This window comes from Mustela lutreola, chromosome 3, assembly GCF_030435805.1.
Source record: "Mustela lutreola isolate mMusLut2 chromosome 3, mMusLut2.pri, whole genome shotgun sequence".
Classification (NCBI taxonomy): Eukaryota; Metazoa; Chordata; class Mammalia; order Carnivora; family Mustelidae; genus Mustela; species Mustela lutreola.
In genome coordinates, this window is record NC_081292.1 from 28,877,861 (window position 1) to 28,895,289 (window position 17,429).

Genomic DNA, 17,429 nt, shown 5'->3' on the forward strand with positions numbered 1-17,429 from the left:
AGAAGTTGGGTATTCATCCTTTCTGATGGAGGCATAATACTCCATAGTGTATATGGACCACATCTTCCTTATCCATTCGTCTGTTGAAGGGCATCTTGGTTCTTTCCACAGTTTGGCTAATATTCATGAATTAGATTTGCATGCTTAAACATACACAGATAGCAGAATGAAATTATGATATCTTTTGTTTTAATTTTTTTTTCTTCCCAAGTTTTTACTTAAATTTCAGTTAGTAAACATGCAGTGTAATATTAGTTTTGGGTGCAGAATTTAGTGATGCAACACTTATAAACAACACCCAGTGCTCTTCACAAGTGCCCTCCTTAATTCCCATCCCCCAATAAAGCCATCCCCACGCCCACCTCCCCTCTGGTAACCATCAGATTGTTCTCTGTAGTTAAGACTCTTTTTTTGGTTTTCATGTCTTTTCCCCCTACCAAATTCATTTGTTTTGTTTCTTAAATTCCACGTATGAGTGAAATCATATTTTATCTGTCTTTCTCTGATTGACTTATTTTGCTTAGCATAATATAGATCTCTAGCTCCATCCACGTCATTGCAAATGGCAAGATTTCATTCTTTTTGGTGGCTGAGTAATAATCTACTGTGTGTGTGTGCAGGTGTGTGTGTGTGCGTGTGTTCCACCTCTTCCTTATCCATTCGTCAGCTGATGGACACACTTGGGCTCTTTCCATAATGTGGCTATTGTTGGTAATACAGCTATAAACACTGAGGAGCTTGTATCCCTTTTAATTAGTATTTTTGTATCTTTTGGGTAAACACCTAGTAGAGCAATTGCTGGATTATAGGGTAGTTCTATTTTTAACATTTTGAGGAAGCTCCATACTGTTTTCCAGAGTGGCTGCTCCCTTTTCTCCACATCCTCACCAACACCTGTTTGCTGCATTGTTCATTTTAGCCACTCTGACAAGCGTGAGGTGATATCTTATTGTAGTTTTGATTTGTATTTCTCTGATGACGAGGAGTGTTGAGTATCATGTGTCTGTTGGCCATTTTTATGTCTTCTTTGGGTGTTAAGTTTGATAAATTCTTTATAGATTTTGAATACTAACCCTTTATCAGAAATGTCATTTGCAAATATCTTCTCCCATTCCAAAGGTTGCCTATCACTTTTGTTGATTGTTTCCTTCACTGTGCAGAAGGTTTTTATCTGGATGAGGTCCCAATAGTTCAGTTTTGCTTTTCTTTACTTGCCTCTAGAAACATGTCTAGTAAGAAGTTGCCATGACTTTTGTCAAAGAAATTGTTTCCTGTATTCTCTAGGATTTTAATGGTTTCCTGCCTCACATTTAGGTCCTTCACTGATTTGGGATTTGTTTTTAAAGATTTATTTATTTGAGTGGGGTGCAGAGGGAGAGGAAGAGAGAAAAAGAAGCAGACTCCTCACTGAGCATGGAGGCTCAAGCTTATGACCCTGAGATTATGACCTGAGCTGAAATCAAGAGTCAGATGCTCAAATGAGCCACCCAGGCACCCCTCCATTTTGATTTTATTTTTGTGTACAGTGTAATAAAGTGGTCCAGCTTCATTTTTTGCATGTTGCTGTCCAGTTTTCCCAACACCATTTTTTGAAGGCACTATTTTTTAAAATTTTAGTTAATTAAATTTAATTAACATATAATATATTATTCATTTCAGAGATAATTTAGTGATTCATCAGTTGAATGTAACTCCCAATGCTCATTACATCAAGTGCTGTCCTTAATGTTTGTTTATTGGGAGATTTGTTTACTGATTCAATTTCTTTGCTCGTTATTGGCTTACTCAGGGCTTCATCCCAGCCAATCCCCCAACCTTTGAAACTCCAGTCTTCAAGACCCACTGGTAACAAAACTTCATGAAAATCAGCCCCCGTTTTCCTAGCCAATGGTTTTGGGGAAGTGTTCATCTTATACTTGCCCCTGTGTGCTATGCTCTCTCTTGCCTTTCTCTGCTACCAGGGCTTCCTCCCCTGTGATCTGTTTTTTCCCCAAACCAAGTCTCTGCACTTACTACCTTCCTCAACGTGGCCTCTTCTCTCCTTCTATCTGTGAACTTTCTTCGGTTAGACTTCAGAATGATTTCTTGAGTATTTAGAATGACTTGATAGTTATCTAGTTGTGTTTGAGGGACAAAATGAGTCTAGGGTCCTCCTACTACATCGCCATCTTAGATCCCTCCATGATACTTTTTAATTTATAACATGGAATGCAATCAAAAGCATTTCTTCTATTTACACCAAAAAATTATAATCAGCAATCTTATAATAACCCCATGATGCTTTTAAATTTAGGATAAAGATGCTCTTGAGTCAAAGGTTCTGAAAATTCAGTGTGCATTAGTACCTGGGTGGCTCAGTCACTTAAGTGTCTGATTCTTGATTTTGGCTGAGGTCATGATCTCAGGGTCCTGAGATCAAGCCCTGTGTGGGGCTCCCCACTCAGCAGAGAGTCTGCTTAAGATTCTTTGATTCTCTCTGCCCCTCTCCCTCTGCCCCTTCACCCAACCCCACCCCACCACCAGTGCTCACACTCTCTCAAATAAATAAATAAATAAATAAATCCTTTACAAAATCACCTAGAAGATTGTTTAAGACAGAAAGTGCTAGTCTTGTCCCATGGGATATTATATAGTGGTCTTTGCTGAATATTTGCTGAATCATTACAAAGGAGAGCACTAAAAATGTGAGTATTTCAAGACATTTAATTACAATTCTATTTAGTTAGAAAACAGTCACTTACCAAGGTGAGTGTAGGAAAGGGTATCATTGAGAATGAGAATTTTCTGGTCATGCAGGATTTTAATGATACTTCTAGTTTCTGTCTGGTGGAAATCATAGCTTGTGGTTGTTATCACAATCTCTTCCCCCTCCTTAGAAAAATTCAAGTGCCAAATTCAAGAACAATTTTTAAAATAGGTTTCTATTTCTATATAATAACAGTTTAAAAGTTCTAATTTAATTCATATCTGATTAGCAACATGCTATTATCAGAAGAAACTATACATTGAAGTCTCTAAAAATAAACATGCTTGAGTTTGATATTAAGGATTTAAAATTTTGATTTATCTCAACATTTCCTCAAATTTAATTCAGTCATTAAATAAAATCATCGGTAATATACTTTTAAAAAATTAAATAGATCAAAGCAAATATATTCATATTTTTATTAAAAACTGGTCAGCGCAATATTCTTAAGACTTAAAAATTTCCCCAGACTTTTTCTTTTTATGTATTAACTATTTCTTGGTATTCCTGAAATGTGGGAAAGACAGACATAAAAAACTTTTCTTACTCAAAAACTTTCATATTTTCCTTTCATAACTAATATATAAATAATATCTTTATATATTCTGAAGGCCCTTTAAAGATCCCAATTTTTAAACACCTGCTCTGAGGTAAGCTTTAGAGTATAAGCTAATACAAAATATACATTTTTCAGTTGATTAATCCTACAAGAAAGTAAATGTCCGTGAAAGTAAGAAACCTTTTTAAGTTGACCCACTATGTGTTTTCAGTTCCCACCACATACTATTTCCTGTACCTGCCAATCCACAGCATCCTTTAGAGAGAGGACTTTGGATCCTGCCTCTGCAGTTTCTGAGAGCTTAGTTTTATATACTGAACGTGGAATTCCATGAAGATCCAGCTCGCCAAATACCCCTGAAGGAGAAAAACTTCTATTTATTTACCACATAGTACTGAGTGAGGTGCTAGTATAAAATGAAACAGTACATTGATATATTTTAATAAGTGATTGGACATTTTAGAAGGAATGGAATGAATTTGGATGATTTGCTCAGGGCTATACAAGAAGACTTTGACCCTCTGACCCACTTCTAGGAATCTGGTCAATAGAATTAAAGCCCATGCCCAAGGATATGGTGAATAAGGTTGCCTACTATGGTAATATTTGAACATACTGGAAAAATTCTAGTGTACATCAATAAGAGGATGATGGAATAAATTATACTAATACAGTAGGATAATATACTTTAAAAAGGAAGATGGTTATCTATAAATATTGATCTGGAAAGATATCCATAATACATCAACTGAGTAAGTAAACTTATTATCTTTAGTTTGACATGTAAAAACTACTAACTATTAATACTAGTTTCCTCATGATGGGGTAGAATCGGAAAGACATATATTTTTTCTTAATAGTTTTCCTTGATATTGTTTGTGTTGTTTGAAATGCTACTTTTGAAACAAACAAAAAAATAAGCTCACAAAAGCAAATATTTTTCAGGACTGAATTTGTCTGTCTTGGGACATTTACCAGTGGGGAGCTGACTGATTCAATCTGATGTTACTTTTTATGTTCCTCTTTCCTGACTGTCACTGTTTTAGGGACTCTGTGGGAAAGCAATGGCAGCACATGCTTGTATGTATCTTTCTAATAAATATCCATCAGTGTTAATGAATGTGGTTACTACTTAGGAGCAAATAAATGCTCTCAGTTCCTTTACTTTCTAGGCTTAGATAGGAATATGGGCAGCCATACAAATCCGACTGGAAAATATAAAGTTTAGCCTCAGTTACAATTAGATAACTCATAGTAGAGACAGTTGGTTCACAGATTATTAAAACTGTAAGTGGAATAATGTACAGAAAAGTTAGCTTTTAAGGAAAAGGACACCAAAATATGAAGAAGTATGCTTGTTTATATAAAGGGAAAATTATAAAGAAAACCAGATTGGAGAAATAATACACATATTGAGAGATTTATGTTAGTTTTGCAATGGATTGCATTTTAGTTTCAAATACACACAACTATACCTATTTTAGGGTAAGATGTTTTAATTAAAATTTTTAAATTTATTTTTATAACCCTTTAGTGTAAATAAATGTCTATAAAAGTTTCTGATATCATAACATCTTGAACTGATCTTGAACTGATAAGTATTTTAGTGCTCTATGTTTTAAAATAGATTTTCAAGACTGATATGATATTTTTAGTATCTGGAAATATATACCTAAGACCTTTGATCCTTGATTTGGTCCTTCTGGAAGAGTCCATTCTGGAGTAGAATGATTTCCTCTAAGAACAATCTGTAATTCTCCTTTAAAAGGGTTATCTTCCCAGCCAGCAATCAATCTACCTCCCTGCAGTGAAGCAGAAAATTGTTGATACTTAAAAATTAAGCAGAAAAGAATTTCACCCGCAAAAAAGGAATTAGGAAGATACTGGCAGCCTCTAGTGAAAACAAATGAAATCTGTTATACGAAGAACAGTAATCTATGTGAAAGTGACCTTGATTTAACTCTGTCACTTTGGGATGGGCAGTTTAAGTGACTTTTCCAAGGTCAGTTTCAGTAGGTACTTATGGTCAGTGCAGTACCTAAAGCTGAGACCTGCTTACACCAAAACTCGTACCATTTGGACAGATCATGTTTTCTTTTGCACCATGTGACATATACGAAATACACTCTTCACACTTACATCCATGCTATGGCCAAGTAGGGGCCCTCATTGTTAATAATAACAGCTATTACTAAATGCTTACTGATTCCATGCCAGCCATAATGTGTAAGTCTTTATGTCGATTATATCATTTGACCTTTATATTAAACCCATGAATTGCTATTATTATTTTCATTTGATAGGCGGGAAAATTGGTGCTCAAAGTGGTTAAATATCTTACCCAAATTCCCAACTGACAGTGAGGCTTAAGGACTCAGTTGACACTTTAATTTACCTCAAAGCTCATGCATCTAAATACCAAGATATTGCATATTTTTAAAGCAGTAAAGCCCTATTTTTTTTATTAAGATTTTATTTATTGGGCAGAGAGACAGAGATCACAAGTAGGCAGAACAGCAGGCAGAGAGAGAGAGGGAAGCAGGATCCCTACTGAGCAGAGAGTCCAACTCAGGGCTTGATCCCAGGACCCCGAGATCACGACCTGATCACGAAGGCAGAGGCTTAACCCACTGAGCCACTCAGGTGTCCCATTAAGGCCCTATTTTTATCAAAGAAAAGCTACTACACACTTAAAAAAAAAAAGATTGTATTTATTTATGAGAGAGAGAGCACGAGAAGGGGAGAGGGTCATAGGGAGAAGCAGACTTCTGCTGAGCAAGGAACCCAATGTGGGACTCAATCCCAGGACTCCAGGATCATGACCTGAGCCAAAAGCAGTTGCTTAACCAACTGAGCCACCCAGATGCCCACTTCTACTTTTTAAAAAAATTTGAGATAGAGAGCAACAAGAGTGAGAATGAGCTGGGGGAGGGGTAAAGGAAGAGGGAAAAGCAGACTCCCCGATGAGCCAGGAGCCCAATTCCAGGATCCTGGAATCATGACCTGAGCAGAAGGTAGACCCTTAACTGACTAAACCATCCAGACACCCCTAAACACTTACTTTTAACAGCACTTCATAGCTTGTTTCCAGAACTCCTGGGGATTCTCTAGTAGTTAGACCAAGTTGCGGGTTTAGGTTTACCTAATAGTAATACAAATATTCTACATATGATTAAAAATGGGCAAACTTCACAGTAAGAAGTAGCATGATTACTCCCTAAGGAATATGTAGCCACCAGTTGAAAAGAAAGTGGAAATATGTTGGACTTAATGAGGCTTGCATCTCATAGGTTAGAGTCAATTGAGTTTTTATTCATATCAATTGAATATGCTTTCGTTTTTTTTTTTTTAAAGATTTTATTTATTTATTTGACAGAGAGAGATCACAAGTAGGCAGAGACACGGGCAGAGAGAGAGGGAAGCAGGCTCCTTGCTGAGCAGAGAGCCTGATGCAGGACTCGATTCCAGGACTCTGAGATTGTGACCTGAGCCGAAGGCAGAGGCTTAACCCACTGAGCCACCCAGGCACCCCTGAATATGCTTTCTTGTAATTTTTTTCAGGAAATAGCCAACATCTTAGAATTTGACTAATAAAGGTATAGACCGTAAGACCCTCCCTCTTACCTGAAGTGATATGTAGGTAGCATTCAGAACAATTTTTCGGTAAGAAGACTCTGCAGCTCCCGTGTTATGTTTATCTTCCAGTTCCAGAACTCCCCAAATAACGAGACTTTCCATTGGTGGAATATCTGTGTCTGCTACAACCCATGTTCCTATAAAACAATATAATATAAGAAATAAAAAACAATATAATATAAGAAATATAATTCGTAATATAGCTTATAGATAAATGAAACAAGGTGGGATTGGGAGGGAGACAAACCATAAGTGACTCTTAATCTCACAAAACAAACTGAGGGTTGCTGGGGGGAGGGGGGCTGGGAGAAGGGGGGTGGGGTTATGGACATTGGGGAGGGTATGTGCTATGGTGAGTGCTGTGAAGTGTGTAAACCTGGCGATTCACAGACCTGTACCCCGGGGGATAAAAATATATAATATGTTTATAAAAAATAAAAAATTAAAAAGAAAAAAATATATAGCTTATAGATAAAAACACTGACACCCTTACCAGTGAGTATTGGTTTCAAAGTTTATAACCCTTTTTCCACACAATGACTTATTCTTGACTCTTCCAGAAAATCTATTATCCTTAATATTCACGTTTAAATCCACATAAAACCCAGGGGTGCCTGGGTGGCTCAGTTGGTTAAGTGACTGCCCTCAGCTCAGGTCATGATCCTGGAGTCCCAGGATTGAGTCCCACATGGGGCTCCCTGCTGAGCAGGGAGTCAGCTTCTCCCTCTGACCTTCTCCCCCCTAAGGCTCTCTCACTCTCTCTCTCTCTCAAGTAAATAAATAAAATTTTTAGGAAAAAAAATAAAAAATAAAAAATAAATAAATTCACATAAAACCCAGAAGGCTAGGTCTGGTATCCACAACACACTACTAGAATCCATCTCTTCACATTTGCTCTCTTAAGAGCATAGAGGTGCAATTCTAACGCTGTGCTATCTGTCCTAATGTCACAAACACAGGCATTTTGTCTATGTTTATGTACTTACCTTCAGGAATAACCACATTTGCTCCTGGGTGAGGTATAGTATAATTATTTTCTCGAGATGATTGCCAGAAAGAATCATTGGACCATAAGCTGAAAAGAGAAGAGAAATAGTTCCACTAAGGATTACCTTTACATACTTAATGACCATCTCCTTATACTACATGTTTTGGGATGATAGAACGCAAATTAGAGACTTTACAATTTCAGTAAGCAGGCAAGCTAATAAGTACAATTGGTAGAATACACAACACATAGGACTATACGTACAGCTTTTTTTTTTCTCCATTAAAGAAAACTTCCTTTTCATCTACAGTCCGAATCACCTTTTCTCCCACTAAATCCTCATTGTGATACCCAGATTTTAGCCAAAATGTAAATTATTTAATATCCTTATAAGATTTCACATGGTAGAAGGGTGCCTGGTGGCTCAATGGATTAAGCATCAGACTCTTGATTTTGGCTCAGGAGATGATCTCAGGGAGAGACTAAGCCCCACTTCAGGCCCTTTGCCTAGTGGGGAATCTACTTGAGATTCCCTCACTCCCTCTCTTTGCCCTTCTCCTGGCTTGCTCTCTCTCTCACTCTATCTCTCAAATAAACAAATCTTGAAAGAAAAAAAAAAAAAAGATTTCACATGGTAGAAAGTGAAAGGAAATTCATCCCTTGTCCTTTAAAGATCCTTACATATGGTGCTACTGCATGGGGGCAGTGAGAGGATAGGGTTGTTCGATTTTGTGAATGGAAGGCTAGAAGGGTAGTCTCTGAACTGGTAAGGATGCGTCAATGAGGTTAATGCCCTGGGCTGGGATCAGGGATGTCATGTCTGCGACCAGAGTGAAGGTTATGCTCATCTGAAACAGATAGAAAAAGTGCTTTGGAGGAGAAGCAGTCTCCACTTTTCATCATTATACCTTCCAGAAACCACCCCAATGCAAATTGTTGCAAAGAATATTATTATAAAGTTGATGACTTTTTCCCACTGGAAAACATTTACAATCAGAGGTTGTTTCCAGAACTAGTAAGAAATTTAAAAATTCCATGATACGAATTCTGGAATTCTACAAAACAGTCAATATATAGTTTGGTTGAAGTGTACTTACATTATACATTTGAATTATTAAGTTTTATAACTAAGAAACATGTTAAAATTCATTATAAAAATTTGTTTTACTAGGTTTAAAAGAAAGATTAGCAGTTAATTTAGAATTAACAATAAAACATTATTTTTCAGGAAGCAATTTCCAAGAAGGTTATGTTTAACAATTGTTCTCTTTCTTTTTTTTTTTCCCTTTAAAATTTCCTACCACTTTTATTTTATTTTTTTTTTTTACTTTTAATTTTTTATTTTTTATAAACATATATTTTTATCCCCAGGGGTACAGGTGTTCTCTTTCTAACTAAAAAATCTGACCAGCATTGTATGATTCCATCATTGATTTTATCTAGTTTTTCTCAAGATCAATAGCCTTTCATTCTTATCCCCAACAGCATATGCATGTTATATATTGTTCTTCTTACTGCCCACGGTTATGATCCATAGAGCCTAACACCTCTTAAACAAACCATATGTGTGTTGCATATTAGGGCTTTGTATCCTAATCTTGAGGTACCCATCCTGGATCAAGATTTTGTTTATTTTCACTGATAGCTATCTGTATAATATAAATTAATAAATCCAATTATAGCTATTTCTAGTGAGCAGAATTCATACTGTCAGGGGTGGGGGGAAGTTATATGTTAAGACATATACAGGGGTGCCTGGGTGGCTCAGTGGGTTAAGCCGCTGCCTTCGGCTCAGGTCATGATCTCAGGGTCCTGGGATCGAGCCCCACATCGGGCTCCATGCTCGGCAGGGAGCCTGCTTCTCTCTCTCTGCCTGCCTCTCTGTCTACTTGTGATCTCTCTGTCAAATAAATAAATAAATAAATCTTTAAAAAAAAAAAAAAAAAAAAGACATATACATTTAGCATACCAACATATTCCTCTATCACATCCTGGTCTAGACCAATCTAAATCTACCATGTGAGTACATAATAAATATTAATTAAATTTTCAATAATTTTATCTACCTTAGCCTATATAAGGACTTTTGGCCAATAACCCTGATGACATGTCTCTCTAAATCTTTTCGTGAAAAAATAAATAAATAAAGTCTTTTCAGGAGCCTCCCTCCTCTCTCCACCAGCCCTCTGTAATACTGACAGAGCAGCAAAAGTGATCTTTCCAAAATGTAATTTGGAGTACATTGCTTCTCAGATGAAAATCATTTAAAAGCTTTTTCTATTTCTTAAGACTAACTGCCTGCATGACCTGACTGGTCTGATTTCCACTTGTTTCCAACACCATTTCCAGGCCACTCTCCTCTGCTCACAGGGGTCCAGCTACGCTGTTCTCTCTGTTCTTGGATATGCCAGACTCTTTCCCACAGCAGGACCTCTGCCCAGGATGCTTTCTGTGCCTAGCACCCTCCTCCCCCACCCTTTATCACATGGTCAGCTCTTCCTCACCCTCTGGGTATCAGCTGGAATGTCCCCTCCTGTGAGAAACTATCCCTCATCACTGTACCAAAAGGAGGTCCTTCCCATACTACTCTCTCCCAGCTGCCTGTCCATTTCCCTTATAACCTTTATCACAACTCACACTCATGTGCTTTTTTTCATTTACTCTTTTGTTTCCTTGCTTGCTTGTGTTGGCGTCTATCTCTTTGGTTAGAATGGGAGTGGGATGAGTGGGACCACATCTGTGTTGTTTACAATTGACCCTCCAGTGCTCAGCACAGTGCCTGGGCCATAGCAGGTGCTTAAATATTTTTTAATGATCAAATTAATATATCAAAAAATTCAATTATTATTCTTTTTTTAAAAAAAATATTTTATTTATTTATTTGACAGACGGAGATTACAAGTAGGCAGAGAGGCAGGCAGAGAGAGGAGAAAGAAAGCAGGCTCCCCGCTGAGCAGAGAGCCCGATGTGGGGCTCGATCCCAGGACCCTGGGATCATGACCTGAGCCGAAGACAGAGGCTTTAATCCACTGAGCCACCCAGGTGCCCCTCAATTATTATTCTTATGTACAATAGTTACTGCTGTATCTGTATACTTTGGAATGTAATTCAAGTAATAAAAAACACTTGAGTTGTGTTTGATGCATAGAAGCGGGTTATTATGTGCCCACGAAATGTTAGCTTTTTTCAACACAATTGCTATTTTTATGATTACCATTTGTCCCTAACAGATACAAATATACATCAGATCAGGATCATACTTTTAACGGCCTTAAAAGACTAGTACCAACTCTCACATGCTCGTTCCATGATGTCTGATGATTACTATAACACAAGATAGAGAGTGATGTTCCACATGAAAAATAAAGATAAAGGGTTATGTAAGTTTCAAAGATAGAAAAATCATTTTTAACTGTAAGAATTAACAGATATTAGGGGATCATACATTCGAAACAAAATTAAGTAAGTTGTATTATGAGATTTGGCCCTGACAGTTATTGTAGACAAAAAGACACTACCTACTAAGAAAGGATTGGATTAATGAGATTTCATTTCTCTTGCTCTTCCGGAGGTATCACCAAGAAGTTCTGTGATCTTGGATAATTCACTAAAGGTCACTGACTTCAGCTTTCTCACCTTATCATAAGAGGATTGGTCTAATAGTCCATATCCAACATTCTGCAAGTTACTAAGATTACCGGTAACATTCACACAAAACCTTTTGTGAGATTTTTTTCCATTTTCTCATCAGGGTGGCTATAAGGCCCATGTGAAGTACTGAGTGTGAAAGCGACTTGTGACTTACAAGGCATTGTTCAGGATGAGGACATTATTTTCTCACCCAAGAGTGACATGTGAAAAGAATTCTGTCAAGTGCCATGGAAGGTATTAACAAACAAAAGGCCTATATACTTATATGTGGCTGGTCGCTTCCTGGGAACTGGTTTTCTTGATGGGGGGTGTACAGGAAAGCAGTCCTGGAGAATGCAGCAGTAAGCTTGGAAATTAATAACCACATCTTTCGCATCAGGATCCAGGGTCCCAGAAATGGGCTGGCTCTGCTGAACGTCATTTCGTCCTGACACTGAAAGTGAAACAATTTAAATTAATATGATGATGAAATGTAGACAAAATCATGGCAATTTGAAAATATTCTTTAGAAGATAACTTGGTAGAGGTTCAAATGTATGGGATATGTATGAAAAAATTCTGATGAAAAGCACATGTCTTATTGAGAAGCACACAAAATGTCCTGACCAAAAAAAAAAAAAATTTTGGAACTCAAAATTTATTCTTGAATATTTTTTAGTTCCGCCAAATAATAAAATGCTAAAACATGAAACAAAATATTTGACAGCTTCCTTTGTACTCATTTCCCCTAATTTTGTGAAATAAATGTTAGGGCCATTTGTAACCATGTTGGCATTATCTCCAAACATAAAACGTAAGCTTTTTATTCAACTCAAGGTCTTTTTCAACATAAATTTAATCTCCAATCCTTTTACTCAGCAAACATTTCTTGAATCATACTATACAGAGGACACTCTATAACATATTTGCCCATTAAGCAATTTTTCTCTTCCTTCAGACAAAGCATTGGATAAAATAATCACTTTTGCCTAATGAATACATACCCAAGTAATATAGAGTACTTGTGTTTGCTTCAAGGTGCCAGTCTCCATTCTTGCTAGTATTCCAACTCAGCGGATTTGAAGAGCCATTCCTCATGTCAATAACTTTAAACATATCAGGATTTTGAGTGAAGTTATGAGATACAATTACATAATCTTCTTCCTAGAAGTGTTTGCCCCCAAATATGATTTTATATGTCAATATCCTGCATAACATACATTAATTTTGATGACATATAATTAGCCCTTATATTTAGACTCAAGTTTTGGTGTTAGTTTGTCATCCTACTTTCATATTTTGTTTAGCAACATTTTATATGCCTATGACAAAAATGCTAACTCTATCTGAAGGCAATGATAATCTTTCTGTACACACACACGCGCGTATTTGGAGAATGTTTTATTTCTGTAGTATTTGAAAAGATTTAAAACAATGCTCGGTCTTATTCTTGGATGTACATATGCAGTGTAAGTAGAAGAACACATATGGGGATGAAAACACCCAGTTCATTGGTGACCACTGGAGGTGGAGAGCGGGGAATGCGATAGAGGGGGCCATAGAGGGGGCTTTCATTTCATCAAAAATGTTTATTTCTCTAAAAAAAAAAATCAGGGATGCCTGAGTGCTCAGTTGGTTGAGCAGCTGCCTTCAGCTCAGGTCATGATCCCAGCGTCATGGGATCGAGTCCCACATTGGGCTCCTTGCTCCGCGGGGAGCCTGCTTCTCCCTCTGACTCTGCCTGCCACTCTGTCTGCCTGTGCTTACTCTCGCTCGCTCTCTCTCTGACAAATAAATAAATAAAATCTTTAAAAAAAAATAAAATAAATAAAAAAAATAAAAAGTAAAAATTCAAAGAATGTTTCACAGAAACATTTACAGAATGATCATTTATAGAATGATCCAGATAGAGCTCGGTGGTGGGCACACCTATGACAGGAATTGGCCGGTCATTGTCTGTATTTGGTATATTTTAAAATACAAATTCTAAAGTCCTTACCTGGTACCTGGAAAATCATAAGCACTCAATAAATGTTAGTTACTTTCATGGTAATAATAAGAGGACCCAAGCTTAGTATTTGGGGGAATATGGCAAAGATATGGCTTACATCTGATTCCTCACAAAGTTCCTTTTTTTAGCTTGCTTCTTCCATTTAGGGTAGGTCATGAAGTGTGTGAGGACTTCGACAGGTCAGCATGTGAGGCAAGCACATTCTGGGCCTAACAACTGGTCTAAGGATAGGAAGTAGGCTGCATTCGCATAATATACAGTCATCATTATTAGAAGATGAACTTTATAGCTCTTTGTTTACCTTAAATCCATAGAATGTTGATGTATAGGATATATTCGTTATGTGATCTACATCTTTAAAATACCAATTAATGTGCTTTGCATTTGGAATTAGAGCCATCCATCCAGACATATGAGTCAGTCGTTTCTTCTGAAAGGGAACAATGCTTGTGCCTATAGCAGAATATAAAACAAACAAATAACAGTGATCTCTACCTCTAGAAAATTACTTTTTTTTTTTTTTTTTTTTTTTTTTTTTTTTTTTACAAACAAGTGCAAATGGGAAAAATTAGCCTAGTCTTTGGAAGTGTCTGAAGAGGTCAGAATAGCATTTCATTACTATGTTCTAAATGTCTTTGTTAACTGAAGGTTCCAATGTTTCATATTACACTTAACTGAAACATAAAGTGCCTTCTCATTTGGAATTCTGAATTGAGATGAAGTCTTTATTCCTTGGGGAAGATAAAATTCAAACATGATGATTAGTGACTACTATGACAGAAGTGCTTAAATATATTAACACAATTCTTTAAATATCATTGATCTAAAACAAGATTGTTATTCTTTTAAGAGTGTTAATTAATTCAGGATGCTTGATTTATAGGGTATGCAAATATAAGTTCTAATTCTTTATTAGATTCTCCAGTATTTGTTGAGTTTATCAAAACCTGCATGACAAGTACTAATAGAAAGTTTTAATTTGAAGCTCTTAAGAATCTAGACTACCATCAGACTTACCACGAACACTGGCCATGACACCCTAAGGTTTGTGAATGACAAACTTGCAACCTAAATTACTTGTTATGGGAAAAAATAAACTACTTGATTTGGTAACGCTTTGTTCATGAAAGCGTACCTGACACCTTCAGGTAAAGATTTGAAAAGATTTCTTACAATATAAAGAAGACATGACTAATTGCCCATATTCTATTTTTTTCCCCCCTCTGTCCCCTCTCTCTTTTCATCTTTGATTGACTTTCATGTTAAATTTGCAAACTCTTCCCTTGCAAATTTACAGGGAGGAAGCTAGATGAAAGATTATGAAATAAACTGTCATTCTTTTTCTTTGAAGAATAAGGCAAAAAAGTTCCAATATCAAGGAGGAACAAATTTATTAATTCTTAGGCTCATGAATTAGCATTATATTTAGAAAGACCATGAGCAAAGACCTTAAAAATATACAGTTCCAAAAGACCTGCCGGGTACGAGAGCTATGATTAGATTCCTCAGTAAATATTCATTTCTTTGTCTGTCCTTGAGTGCAGAGTAGACATCCCTAACCTGTTGATGTTGGTGATGGGACAGTCCTAAACATCTGAGAAGTATTTGCTGGATGAAGCTTGCCATCTTGAACCTCTACCACTGCAATGAAAAGAGCCTGCCCTGGGTCGCTGGCTCTCCGTCCAGCCTGCGCTCTGTAATAAATACATGCGGGAAACTGAGGGAGGAGCAAAGCCCAGTGGATCCTCACCTTCAAGCATAGCATCCTATCTGAGCACAACCAAAATCAACCAATCCAGTCCTCAGACATGAGAGTGAAAACAATGATTGTAGGTTTAAGCTCTTCAGTTTGGGGATAGTCTGTCATGAAGCAACAGCTGACTTACATAAGAGTTCATGAAAATCATCCAAAACCTCCAGAATTTGCTCTACATTTGGTAGAACCAAATTCCACTGAAGTTTTCTGATGCTTGGAATTATACTTTAACCTGAATTTGCTTGATAATTCTCTTTTTGTAAGTAAAACTAATTGTGAGGTGCCTGGGTGGTTCAGCTAAGCATTCAACTCTTTGATTTTGGCTAAGGCCATGATCGCAGGGTCATGATATCAAGCCCCACATCAGTCTCCCTGCTTGCTGGGCATGGTGCCTCTGTTCTTCTGTCCCTTCCTTCTCGTGCTCTTCCCTTCTCTATAAAATGGATAAATACATTAAAAAAAAACCTTATTGTCATTTTTCATAGTTATTTGTGTTTCCTTAATTTTTTCAGAAGCACTTATTTTTACTATGTTGATTTTAAGCATCTTGGACTGAAATCTGAAGTTGATATTTTAAAAAAATATTACTAAGAATAAGTGTCTGAAATTAATCTACCATCTGGTCTATAATATCACTAATAGTACATGTCTCAAATTAATTTGCCATCTGGTCTAACTTTACAAAGATATTCATAAAGATACATATATTCACACATATACACATAAAGCTATACACATCATATGATCATGCATGAGACACTTTGATCAAATTATCTAAAGTTATATATAAAGTTATATGTCCAATCTTATTTCCCACTGTTGTAGTATATTTGTTCAATTTTTTTTTTTTTTAGATTTTATTTATTTATTTGACAGAGAGAGATCACAAGTAGATGGAGAGGCAGGTAGAGAGAGAGAGAGGGAAGCAAGCTCCCTGCTGAGCAGAGAGCCCGATGGGGGACTCGATCCCAGGACCCTGAGATCATGACCTGAGCCGAAGGCAGAGGCTTAACCCACTGAGCCACCCAGGTGCCCCTATTTGTTCAATTTTTGATTCATTTAATATGCATATATAAAATGAAAACAAGTGTTCTATTTTTTCTGTACTAAATCATTTTATTTGGCTTTAATGCAGATAAAAAAAGAGTCAAATATTCTCAACTATGAAAGCTGTTTTATTTTTTATGTCACACTAAAAAGAAAAGTACCTGGAGTGATGTTTTCTCTACTCTGTAATTTGGTCTGAGTACTACAACTAATTCCATTGCAATTCAATAGTTACTGAGTTCCTACTATTTGCAATGTCTTGTGTTGAGTTATGTGGGTGACAGGAAGATAAATTTATCGATCTTTCCACCAAGGTGTTCAGTTTAGTAATTAAATAAAAATCTTCATTCCTGAAAGGATCTGGCAAAAAGGCCCAGAGAGACTTTACAAGAAAGCTACAATCTCATAAATTCAGAAGTATTAGATTTGTCGAATCAAAAATAAAAACACAAAACTTCTCTCTAAATCATCACTACTGCCACCACTAATAACAACAACAAAAAAAAACTCCAAAATATTTAAAATGTTTAAATATTACTGCTTAAAAATTAATTGTGTAAGGTATATATCTCTCTTATCTTGCTGTATATTTAAAATAATTTACCCAGGATGGTTCTACATTTCTGATATATTATCTTACACTATAAAATTATCTTAGACTGTTTTATAAAAATCTAATGTTCAATCTATTCACAGGTATGTCATAAAGTATTTGGAGATATGATTGAAAGTCTTATCATAAATAACTATTTTATAACATAGTAGTGGGAAATACTAACATATTACCTCACCAGATAAAATAACATCATTTGCTTTTGATGTTTTGGCTCCTTTTAGTTTTAGCCTTTCAGAAAACTTTCACAGCTACTGTGCTTAAAATACTGTTTGTTGTACCATAGTCTCTAAAAGTTTAAGTAATGTTGCTCCATTCTGGACATCTGATTATCGGAAGAAAAGAAATGGCTGCCAGGTTCATAACATTAAGTCACCGAGGCAATGAGTATAACCATTACCCAGAGAGTGGGTGTATGTCCCTTTCAATTCATAGGAGGAAGA

At 36.4% G+C, this 17,429-nt stretch overlaps 1 protein-coding gene across 1 annotated transcript in view; it reads right to left on the reverse strand.

Moving 5' to 3' along the window:
- The window catches only part of PKHD1L1 (PKHD1 like 1), a 162,340-nt gene that overhangs the window by 43,051 nt on the left and 101,860 nt on the right, over positions 1-17,429 (reverse strand). Inside the window, exons 51-58 of the mRNA XM_059165766.1 lie at positions 13,872-14,023; positions 12,564-12,723; positions 11,842-12,013; positions 7,928-8,016; positions 6,930-7,078; positions 4,978-5,107; positions 3,543-3,661; positions 2,742-2,871 (exon numbers count right to left, since the gene is read on the reverse strand). Coding sequence (XP_059021749.1) covers positions 2,742-2,871; positions 3,543-3,661; positions 4,978-5,107; positions 6,930-7,078; positions 7,928-8,016; positions 11,842-12,013; positions 12,564-12,723; positions 13,872-14,023 — 1,101 coding nt within the window. The remainder of the gene's footprint in view (positions 1-2,741; positions 2,872-3,542; positions 3,662-4,977; positions 5,108-6,929; positions 7,079-7,927; positions 8,017-11,841; positions 12,014-12,563; positions 12,724-13,871; positions 14,024-17,429) is intronic.